General features: G+C 44.2%; 1 protein-coding gene across 1 annotated transcript; it reads left to right on the top strand.

Moving 5' to 3' along the window:
* The first annotated feature begins 3,553 nt into the window (after positions 1-3,553).
* On the top strand, positions 3,554-4,934 carry ptf1a (pancreas associated transcription factor 1a). Its single transcript, XM_020585493.1, has 2 exons — positions 3,554-4,231; positions 4,552-4,934. Exons 1-2 carry the CDS (start codon positions 3,625-3,627, stop codon positions 4,752-4,754), a joined length of 810 nt encoding a protein of 269 aa, XP_020441149.1. The 5' UTR covers positions 3,554-3,624; the 3' UTR covers positions 4,755-4,934.
* Positions 4,935-11,574: the final 6,640 nt, after the last annotated feature.

Genomic DNA, 11,574 nt, shown 5'->3' with positions numbered 1-11,574 from the left:
CATGTACTAGGTATAAGCAAATTGATATTGGATTAGCATTTGTTGGATATGTGTAAAATTATGTGTGTTGACATAACTGTCTTTACATGCTTGAAAGAATAAATCAAATCAAAACAAAGCATTACCCCGAACTGTAAAGTATCCTCCCATACCCGTTTTAGAAGTGATAATATCTTATTCATATTTACTAAGTGTGGCTGTGTCATAACTAATGAGCCATTTTAATTTATTATATAAAGTGGCTTGTACGACCTCTAAAACTATTTGTAAGTAGTTTATTATTTTTGTTTCTTGGTTCATTGGCTTTTTTAAACATTTTTATGAGGTACAGGGCAAAAACTAACCGCACTTTAACCCAACCAGCAGGCAACTCCTTGTGCGTGCGCGCAGGGGCATATGCCCAGCCCCCAAACAACACACACACACACACACACACCCCTGGCGTGCATCGTGAATACTGTGGCTGGTTTTAAAGCCTGCTGCACATCGACAGGCTGCATGGGAACCGAAACACTTGGTGCGCTCGCGCAGGTTGACCCGCTCAGAATGGCAGCACGTTCATCAATGAGACTGCGTGGAGCGCGCGGTCACGGCACGTTAAAAACCTGCACGGTTCGAATTATCATGTGGTTTTTAGCAAAGGGACGCACACACACACGCTTTTCGAGCATGTCATTGCAAGACACGCACAGACACAGTGATAAGATCAAGTTTTAATAAACAGGTCCGATTTGAAAGTAACGCCAATAAGTAAATAAACATATAAGAGCCTAGTGATGCAAACTGTCCTTAGTGAGAAGGGTTTTCGTTCCTTTTTACAAAATCCAGCGCAAGGACACCCCACTCATGGAAATACTATGTATTCAGTACCTGAAAGAATAAAATAATAAACAAATGAAATGCCGTTATGTTGCAGAACAACGGGTGAACTAAGACCACAAAAATAACAGATAACACACTTTACATCGACGTTCTGAGAACACGTTTAAAGGAATTATGCGCTACTTATATAGACAACATCCGAACCTATGGCCAACACCCGGAATGTTTGTCAGCTTTAATTTGAAAGAGCTACTTTTCAGCTTAATGCCCTACAATCATATGACATAACGCCCAGGTTGTAAGCCAAGCACCTGCCCATGTACACAGGCCTGGAGCAGCAGGGACCAGATGCACTGAAGTAGGCGACTCCGTCATAGAAGGGAAATGAAAACATAGTGACACATTAAGACATGTTCCGTCTGTCATAAGGATCCTACGCAGTCTATATGTTTTTGTCAATTTCACAAAAATAAAATAAAAAAATCTTCAGTGGGCAATTGAATCGGCTGCATTTGTTTAAATAATAACTACTAAAAAGGAAATACGCGACATTTTTAGTTTACTTTTACTAGAATACGAAGCATTAGGTGGGTTTTGTCCCTAAGGTGGGTGGAAAACGCAGAATTCATTTTCACAGGATGGGTCCAAATAACTACTGAATGGAGACTAAATAACTTCCCGCACTGCCTCAGTCAGAAGGTGTGTGTGTGTGTGTGTGTGTGTGTGTGTGTGTGTGTGTCTGCTTCGAGCCCAGTGTACGGCCCAGTGCATTCAGGGACAGTAATGGCCTCTTGTAGGTTAATGATTTGCAACCTGTAAAAAGACTGAGCTCTGCTGATGGAAGGTGATTTTTCTTATGGTGGCCTATTGTAAAGTGCAGATCTGCAGCAGGTCAGGGTTTGCCTTTGTATTCAGCACCTGTGTGTGTGCGTGTGTGTGTGTGTGTGTGTGTTCAGCTACGGCTTCATTATGTAGACAGCACCACAAGCCTCATTTACAACACGACATGTTGCATTGACTGGCTGTAGGGACGCAACGCAAGTGGCTTTCTTCCCACGGCCACGGCCCGTGTTGCATCTTTCTATCACACCACCAATATCCACACACACGCGGCGCGTGCACGCAGCCTGCCTCTGCAAAAGGCCCATTTTTTTCTGCAGAACAAAGTGAACCCATTGACTGAATTAACTGAATAGATGCTTACTTACAGAGCCCAGACCGGTGGGCAGTCTCTTTTCGATATACCGGGGGAGCGTTAATTTGTCGCGTGAGGTGTCAGCGAGGCGCGCGCCCCGGGGGCCACCACTGTGCCTTTATTTGTCAACCAGTTATCCTAATAAAAACCTCACTGGCTGGGACAAGTGGTGCGTCGACCGCTCTACTGGTGCATGTATTAATGGCGGCAGCGCTGCCCACTTACTGCTAAACAAATGACACCACTGAGGCAGGCCAACTGGTTTTATACTGGGAAAGCGGACTTTTCTAGACATTCTCCAGTGGTTTTCATGGGATTATATATTATATACAATATAACGTGTCTCTCTTAACATCACTGTAGGTAGGCTGTATGCCACGGGCAGATAAGGGTTTTTACAACGGACGGCTGATTGAACTGGAAATGAATGAATGAAAGAAATGTATTGCAGCAATATTGGTGGCTCCATAAATAGTCCGTTTCCACTTGGGTGGATAAAGTATTAACTGATAATAGTCGATGTTCAACAAAGTGTCATTAAATCTTTGTAAGCATATGACTGTGCTTTCTGTAGGATATGTGCCTTTTCTACCCTTTGTCCTTTGTTTTGTGCTTCTGTTAATGTTGTATGCATAGCCACCCTTCCCTGGTTTTACTGTGAGCCCCTGGCATCCAAGGTGGTGAAATCTATTTAACATTCAGAAACAAATAGAATTACATATTAAAGCTACGGGCTCCATATAGAGCATAAACATGAGCATAAGAAGAAGAAGAAGAAGAAGAAGAAGACTGTGCCTCATCCCAGTGACACTGTAGTGACCTGTAAACCAGTGTGTATGTACATATGAGGCCACACCGAGGGAGTCTGCTGACGTCAAGGTTTTCGCTCATTTGTTAGCGACATCTGTTGCTTTAAATAGCAGCTATATTCTCACTAACCTGTCTGTTACACGCATTTTAAATGTGAACCTGCGGGTTTGCAGGCTAATATAAGAATAGGCCGAGATCTAAAACAGTTTCATTTGAGATGCTGCCTGCGACTCAAATACTAGTCCTAGTCTGTTATGACTATTTTTAACGTTATCGTGTTCAAATAATAATTATTCATCAAACCTGTTGCTGCATAGTGGCCTGAGCATTTCACTGAACTAGTCCTCGGAAGCCACATAAGAGAAACTGTCATGCGGAAGGACTAAGGACAAAACGGAATTGAGCCTGGTCCGCCTGGTCCCCTCTGCCCTATAACTCACATCAACCTGGCAGAGGAAACATCCAGGCCGAGCTCATCTGTAGAGCAGCTGTGGTGTCCTTGCAGAGTTGAGACGTTAGTTTCAGCGGAGTGCGTCCAGGGGGCGTGGCCTCGGGGGGATTTTCGTGAGGTGCGCCTCGCGGACCGAGCTGTGACTGGCTGGCCCTCCTGGCAAAGGCACGCGACTGTGGATGTCGCTATAAAGGAGCCTCGCGTGCCGGTTGTTCAAATAAAAGTAAGTGTTGACCGTGAGCAGCTAGCACAGAGCAACCGGCTGATAAAAGAAAGAAAGAAAGAAAGAGAAAAAGAAGGAAGGAAGGAAGGAAGGGGTCATTGTCACTGCAGCAACAGGAGCAAGATGGACAGTGTGCTGGACCCTTTTCCTGGACTCGACTCTTTCTCCTCCTCTCCTTGTTTTGACGATGACGAGTTCTTCGCCGACCACTCCTCGACAGACAGACACTTGGACATGGAAGACTTTTTGGACGACGAAGTGGATTTCCTAACCAGTCACTTCCAGGACTATTACAGCAAAGACGGCGGCGACAGAGCAGCGCCTCGCAATGGAGACTATGACATCGGCAACTTGTCTTTCTCATCCTCATCCTCCACCTTCTCCTACAGCTGCGCCGACAGAACCCCGGAGCTGTCCCCTCAAATGGACGGTCACGGCGGACCGTTACTGAAACGCAGGAGGCGGCTGAGGTCTGAGATGGAGATGCAGCAGCTGAGGCAGGCGGCCAACGTGCGGGAGCGGCGGAGGATGCAGTCAATCAATGACGCATTCGAAGGGCTGCGCTCCCACATCCCGACACTACCCTACGAAAAGCTGGACACGCTGCGGCTCGCCATCGGCTACATCAACTTCCTGGCCGAGCTCGTACAGTCTGATCTGCCTATTAGGAGCACCAGCAGCGACACGCACGCACAACCCAAGAAGGTTATTATCTGTCACAGAGGAACAAGTAGGTCCATCCAGAGATCACACCGCTAAACGACATTGTAGTTTAGAACCTGTGTTAGTGTTGATCAGGCTTGATGATTAAAGGTACAGACTGATGTCGGCTCCACTTTGTGACCTTTAAATTCCCCCTGGCTGCTTTTCTGTTTCATATCCAGAGTTTTTACTCATATAAACAATATGAATTGTCTTTTATTCGAGCATGTGTAACCCTAATCCACAAGACACAAGATGACAGTAATGTTGGTGAAGATGATGAAAACTCTAAACAATAATAATAATATAAAAAAAGATATTCATGTTGTTGGCCTCTCCTCTCCCCAGGGTCTCCCTCCCCCAGCGACCCAGACTACGGCCTGCCTCCTCTGGCGGGTCACTCTCTGTCCTGGTCGGATGAAAGACAACTTCGGGAGCACAACATCATTCGCACCGCCAAGGTCTGGACACCCGAAGACCCCCGAAAACTGTACAACAAACCGGGCCTCACTGACATTGAAAACGAGCCTCCTTTTGGCCTTGTGGCCTAAAAACAACCCAGTCTCTCTCTGACCTGTTCTGTAAAACACATATTGTAAATGTGAAAGCTTGGATATGGATATGTGTGCACACCATGTGAGATATGTGTGCACACCATGTGAGCTTACTGTGCATATTCTATGTTGTACATAGTTTCATCACGTTCATAATTTTATTTGTTGTAATTCAGGCAATCGGCAATCATGTATTTATTTTCTCACAAGTGATAATATATATGTTTTAATTTAATAAATGAGAGAAACATATTTTTATATTGTTGTACAATGATTTGTATTTATATTGAGGATGCAAATTAAAAGCACCTACTGATGAAATGGTTTCTTTTTTTATTAAATGAATGGGCTGTATTTTATGGTCGTTATCTGTCACATATGGAATAAGATGTTTTGTTAGCAGTAGGTTGTTCCTGTCCTCAACACGTTTAAACAAATATTGAGGCTGAAGGTTCATTATTGATTTTGGAAATAGTAGAGTGACAGAAATTCCAATAAGGTCCAGTCAATGGAAATGTCAAGTGGGAGATTGAATTAATAAAGAGAAACGTGCACGTGTCGCTGAGGTGCATGAGGTGTGACAGAGAGTTCAATGTTTCTGTAAAACATGTAAAACATTCCATTCTGACTCTAAACATAATATGACCTTACATCCATGTCGTTTCCACGTGTTTTGACAAAACCTGCCCCATCTACAGTTTTATCATCAGATCTGATCAAACCATTGGTTTGTGTCTGTGTAAACGTTGGACCATCGAATCATTCATGCCCATAAAACACATCTAAAGGTCAGTGGAGCATATTGTGCCTCCTTGTTGGCATATAGTGTTATTTTAGTGCGTGTCCGGTGAGGATGGTGGCCTGGTGGCCGTCTGACTGAGTGGCGACTGGAAAAGAAAGTTTCCAGTGAATTCACACTAATAAAGCCATGTATTGTCATAAATATGCAAATGATATGCTAATAAAACTATGGTGTATAGGCCTACCCACAGCAGCTGAAGGTGTTTAACGCGCACGCAGGCCTGCAGCAGTCTGGTGGGGAGCTGCTGAATGGTGCTCTGTGCCGCCAGGTGCTGCCGGGACAGATTTTCCCGTGGTAGCGGCATCTCTCCGACATGTGTCCCCACGGCCTCCTCTGGGCCGCCCCCACCACCGACACACTGCCGCATATATGAACAATGTGGGACCAAAGGCTGCAAACACAAGGCTGGGGAGACGTGACAAGCAGGACTCAAGGTCTTCACATTCTGGAAGTTTGGACTCTGAAAACGTCCCGTGCAACAGGTGGGTTCGCTCGTTTTTGTATCTATCATAGATTATTCTTATGTTTGACGTGTTTACAGTCAGTATTACAGAATTAACTTTTCTTAGAATGCCACATTATTCGGATCTTTAATGTCACAAATGTGCAAGTCCCCCTCCCCGCCTCCTCCCTCCCCCTTCTCTCCCTCTCTCCCTCTCCCTCTCTCCCTCCAGGTCCTCTGTAAGTCCGTCCGCTTCTCATTACTAGCGCGACAGGAGCATGTAATCCTGTTACAGCCATTAGAAAGTCAAATGTTACTGAGTCAGTGTTAGGCATCTTCATCTCTTTGGCAGCAGGGCCACTTTGGTTACACTTGGACTTTGTGGCAGCAGCCCCGGGAGTTAAAACACTAGTAGCATTGTGGTTCCTCGCACCTTAAGGCCCGCTGATGGGTTTTAGTGTGCGGAGCGCAGCCTGCCTCTCAACATCCTTTGGTGCGGTCGCAGCCAAGCGGAAGGGACAGGCTGAAATACTCCCGGCTATCTTGTCACTCCGGCTACGGGCTTGGCAAGGCTTAAAAGGACATGGCTATTTCACTGTCTGACAGGTTTTATTTCCTTTAGTTCTCAGCGGGCCTGGACATTATGGAGCACGCCAAGCGGAAACTTGTTAGAGAAAGGCTCTGCGCTGAGCACAGACACCGGTCACACCTAGAGAATGTCAGTGTGGCCGCATGAGGCTGGGCTGAATCCTGACGATAAGATATGTGTGAGAATAAACTCTGAAGACCGAGGGAAATAAAATGACCAGTCACATTTCAAAGTGAAAAAAAAAACTGTTTAGAGATTAAACTCGGAAATTCAGTCACAGTTTTAAGGAAAACCACTAATAACCTCCCAAACTAAGGTGGAACTTAGAGATGTGTTAAACCAAACATTTTCGTGTGTAAACTTAAGTAAACGCCTGTAACTTGTTCAGAATGTTTATTCTTTGCCATGTATACTTTTCGGAAAGCCTATATTTCAGCACATTTCTCTGATGGCTGCTCTTAGTCATTTCTAAGCTCCTGATGCCAAAGTTAAATAGAAAAGCGAACATTATATTTGTAATAATCCATTTACCGATCAGTAATTTATCAATTCGTTAAACTGTATTTCTTTACTCCGTCTACTCTAGAACAATTTATTCCCAATAACAGTTATAGATCAACTTACGTGCGGGTACAGTTGTGAACATAAGTCCTCTTTCTATTAACTACGTCTTTTAATCCTGACACTTTTTCTTTGAGCAAACTTTGATGCTTGCACATAAAGTATTTTCATTTAGACACATATACACAATGACAGAAAATAAATTACACTTTGCTGAAAATGAATCTACGTGAGTTTAAATGGGACTTAAATATGTCATAAATGAAGGCTTAACTCCAGTTGCTTTAACTTTTACATACATTTCTTATTAATTATAAGAAGAAATATTAACGTGTTTCAAGCATTCTAATATGTATTTTCCCTGGAGTTTCCGGATAAACATGTAGCTACTATAATAAAGTACGCAGGCCACTTTATGTGACATACAAAGATATATGTCCCCTCCTACCCTAATTCCCAAAGTTTCCTTCAGGCTCCTCACTAAAGACAACTGGGGCTAATAATGGGGCCAACACCAGGGAGTCAGTCTGAGCCATTTTTCTTGTTACACGTTGAGGTATCTGTTGCTTTTTGACCGTTCACGAGCACTGACTCGCACTGCTGAAGGCTATTTGACATCTTAATAGAGAGGAGATACAGCCATCGGCCCTTTTACGCATCAGTGGCTATGAATGTGTGTATTGGTTTGTATCCATGGCTAAAAAAAGGAATTAACAAGTAATAAATCCATCAGGTCTAATACTTCTGTGGAGATTAAAAACATCAGCGAATGTGTGAAGCTTTAAATAAACAGCTTTGACTGATACGTTACGGAGAAGAAAGTAAGAGGTCTGCTGTTAAATCCGTTTTAAGATCCTAAGTTAACGCACTGGGAGAGACGCTCAACAAGAGCCACAAATCGGCTTGATTTACAGATTATCTGGACTCATTAATCCCCGATTCTTTCTGTCCAGCATGACATTAATGTGCCAGCTCCGAGGATGACCTGATTAGACTCTCCGCCGATGCCATGCGAGAGGCCGGACACGGGGGCTGATCTTTGGTGAGTCGCTGGTAACCAACAGGTGCCCTCTGTGTTCGCACTGACAGAAGAAGGAGGAGATGTGTCGCAGGGACGGGAGGTAGCTGGGATCATTCTTCTTTCAGACATGATCTTCCAATCTAAATCACATCTTTATGAGCGCTTCCTTGTCTCGCTGGAACAGATCGCCCTACGCCGTGCTCTCCGGGATGCACCTGGTAGTTCAAACTTCGTCTCTTTTCATTTCCTTGCGCCTGAGTCCCTGGACTGCAGCTGCCCAAAAGCAAGCAAAAAGAGAGGCCCTTGCAGTGTCTTCGAGACGGGTTGGCACCGTTTTCCACGTCTTTAATGTTCCATCAGCCTTTGTCCACGACACAATATGGCAACTGTAAAGCATGACGTTTTGCAATAATAAAACACATTTTCAATGACGTGACACCGGGCTGAAAGCGCAGCGCGGGCCAGCCAGATTAAACATGTCCCTGCGTTTGTTTTGTGCGCCCACAGTCAATTAACATCGACATCTTTTCGCCGCGCCTTGATAAGCCAATTAAATTTATGTCTCTTTTTCAGGGATAGAAAGGAGGTGGGTTTGGTGTGGTCTCCTCCTAGGATCGGCGATTTTCTTGCCATCACCTGGCGCTTTCTCCACAAGTGTGCAAACGGTCCTGGGTGCCCCCTACACCATACGGCTCTCACCATCCTGCGCTATTGTCTCCCGCGTTGATTACTCATTACAGGGATTTAACAAATCCTCTATTAGCTATGTTTTGTGTCATATTTTCATCCGCAAGATTAAGCAGATGCTGCGATTGTAAAATCCAGACTCTAGGGCTACTCAAGACTGAAAGAGAGACAGGCACTAGGTTGAGAGCGAGGGAGAGGAAAAAAGCTTTGGGCACATCTTCAGAGGAATTAAACATTTAGTAGCCATAAACAGACTTCAACCTGCTCTATTTCAGCCTTTGTGTTGTTTGTGAATAATTAATGATAATAGGGACAGGTTTGTATACTTTGAATGCGGGACCACAGGTGCGGAGTGACAGGATGAATAACCGGGCCTGATTTTTGCCAAAGCTCGAGGGCTCTTGTCCAGGGTCTTCAAGCTGATGGAAAATATTGTCATCTCTTTGATTCGCAGCATTACTTTCACCGAGAACAAAGCCGGGTGATGAAAAGCTTATGTTGGAGTGAAACAGGCGATGACGGCGCCGTTTCAGACTCCTGAAAGAAAGAAAAAGGGGCGAGTCAATGGCAATGCGCGCAAGTGCTCCATCTAACTCAAATAAAGGGGCCTTTCCAACTTTTAAAGGACCACTTTTTGCCTTTAATAAAGGCTGGACGGCTGTAGCCATTAAGCATATGGTGCTAAGGCGCTGGTCTTTTGTCCCCGAGAAGCCCTTGAGATACTAACTTGTGTTCTTTCCGGGATATTTAACTTCTCAAAAGCTCCAACTTTATGCGCCGGCAACAAGTGGCTCCGGGGCGCACGAGCAGCGTCCCCCATTAAGAAAATCAGGGTGGCCAAGACAGAAGAATTAGTGGGTAAAGAAGCAGAAGACCATTTTATTTCTTAATGGCACGAACATTTTAGGGACATTAATAAATGATAATGAAGAGAGATGCGTTACAATGGGTTTGTTCCAAACGAGGGTTCTTTGGCATAACTATCAATTGCAAGGCCAGACTGGGACTGAAATGAGCTCCAATTAAAACTCTCACAGAATGCTAGAATAATTTAAGTTGGGGGACTCACAAATAGCACTTTTGCCACCTCCTTATGTATCATTTGTATGTGCTTGTGTGTGAGAGTAAGGTGTCAGTGATAGTGTAAAAATGAAATGTCAGTATGTGAGAGATGGCTACCGACAATATGTCATATTAATATATGACCTAGCGACTTCCTATATAAATGATATTCTCCCGACTACCTCTAATTTGGTGTGGTAAACATTCATGCGTAAAAGCTGAAAGCTTGTTTCCAGTTTTGTCTTATTGCGCACTGGTGCGTCTACCGCGCACTGGGATACTGCACTTACACTTGACTGCGTCTCGCTCCCAAACAAGAGCCCCAACAGCATATAGCATGTGTTGCATGTGCATGACTTTAAGAGAGGCTATAAATATGAAGTGACGGCCTGATTGAGGCCAAATGTTTGACGTGTCTCTCCACATAATTGCAGCCATCATTCTTTTACCGCGGCCTGACGCATCCCCTCACAGATTAACGATCAGTTTGCCAACAGTTGAACAAATGAGATAAAAACTGGAACGTGATGAAATGTTATTTATATAGAAGCTGCCAGTGTGCCATTTTCTGCAATCTGTGAGAATTTACACACAACAGCTTTAATAAAAAAAAAATTACCAGTATATTAAAATAAAATATAGTGATGCAGGGTGTTATTAGGGTGTGTTGGTCTAGAAGTAAATCCAACATGTGTCTCAGTCTGGTCCCAAAACGAAATTGTCCAAAATTTCTGATGGTTCTGAGGTGGAAACGACGCTGGTCTCGGATCCTGCAAAGCCCCGATTACTTGATTTCTTAATATTATTTTGCAAATAGCCGTTCGTAAAGTTGTCTTTGGTCTGACTCGACAACCGTCTGTTTCTTGAGTATTAGATATTAGATATTTACATATAGTGATTCATCTTCAGCCAAGTGTACACTACTGTAATGCCACTTTACAACAGATGTGACCGTAAAATAAGAGTGCGTGTGTGCGTGTGCGTGTATGTGTGTGTGAGCCAGCTGGCCGCCTCTGGCCTCTTAAACCCCCCCTGGGGCAGCGGACGGGAGATGCGCCTTTGACTGAATTAGCCATAAAGACGTCTTGCTATGATCTTTGTTGCGACTGAAAGCAGGGTGGATATGAGAGGCATTGTGCACAGCTTTTGCGTGCCCCATCATGAAATATTACAGTCTATTCATGAGGAAGCCTCTTTGAAAAGATATGGAAATGAAGCAGACTAGGCTGATTTCGGGGTGATTTTCATGGCAGAAGACAAAAAACAAATAAATACATAAAAACTGGTAACTAGGTTACTTATTGCATTTTCAGGTACATGTGTGTATCGGGCCTTTTACTTTTCTGTAGAGGAGGTCCAGCTACCTCAGCGGCAAACACACGCAACCCACACGCAGTGCATTATGACTGATTTTTTTTTTTACTCTTAAATCATCCTGAATAACTCCAAAAAAAGTGATAAATCACTAATATGCTAATTTGAGTCAAGGCTGTTTGTACGTGTGCGTCTCCATCCATCTCTTACATTCTGCGCTGCTGATCCCCGTCGTGCGCTAGAGGACACTCAACCCGTTTAGTCCGGGGCTCTTTTGTTCCCTTCAGCCTCCAGGGACGGGAACTTTTTTTTAGTTTTTAGTTTTTACCCCCCCCACCC

This window comes from Monopterus albus, unplaced genomic scaffold (assembly GCF_001952655.1).
Source record: "Monopterus albus unplaced genomic scaffold, M_albus_1.0 scaffold367.1, whole genome shotgun sequence".
NCBI classification, from domain to species: domain Eukaryota; kingdom Metazoa; phylum Chordata; class Actinopteri; order Synbranchiformes; family Synbranchidae; genus Monopterus; species Monopterus albus.
The sequence above is the reverse complement of the archived record's forward strand: the minus strand, read 5'-3'. Positions and strand labels throughout refer to the sequence as shown.

Excerpts from the sequence above, each read along its gene's own strand:
- ptf1a (XM_020585493.1), top strand. The coding sequence starts at position 3,625 with ATGGACAGTGTGCTGGACCCTTTTCCTGGACTCGACTCTTTCTCCTCC. Across the intron at positions 4,232-4,551 it reads TATCTGTCACAGAGGAACAA|GGTCTCCCTCCCCCAGCGAC; the intron begins GTAGGTCCATCC and ends TCCTCTCCCCAG.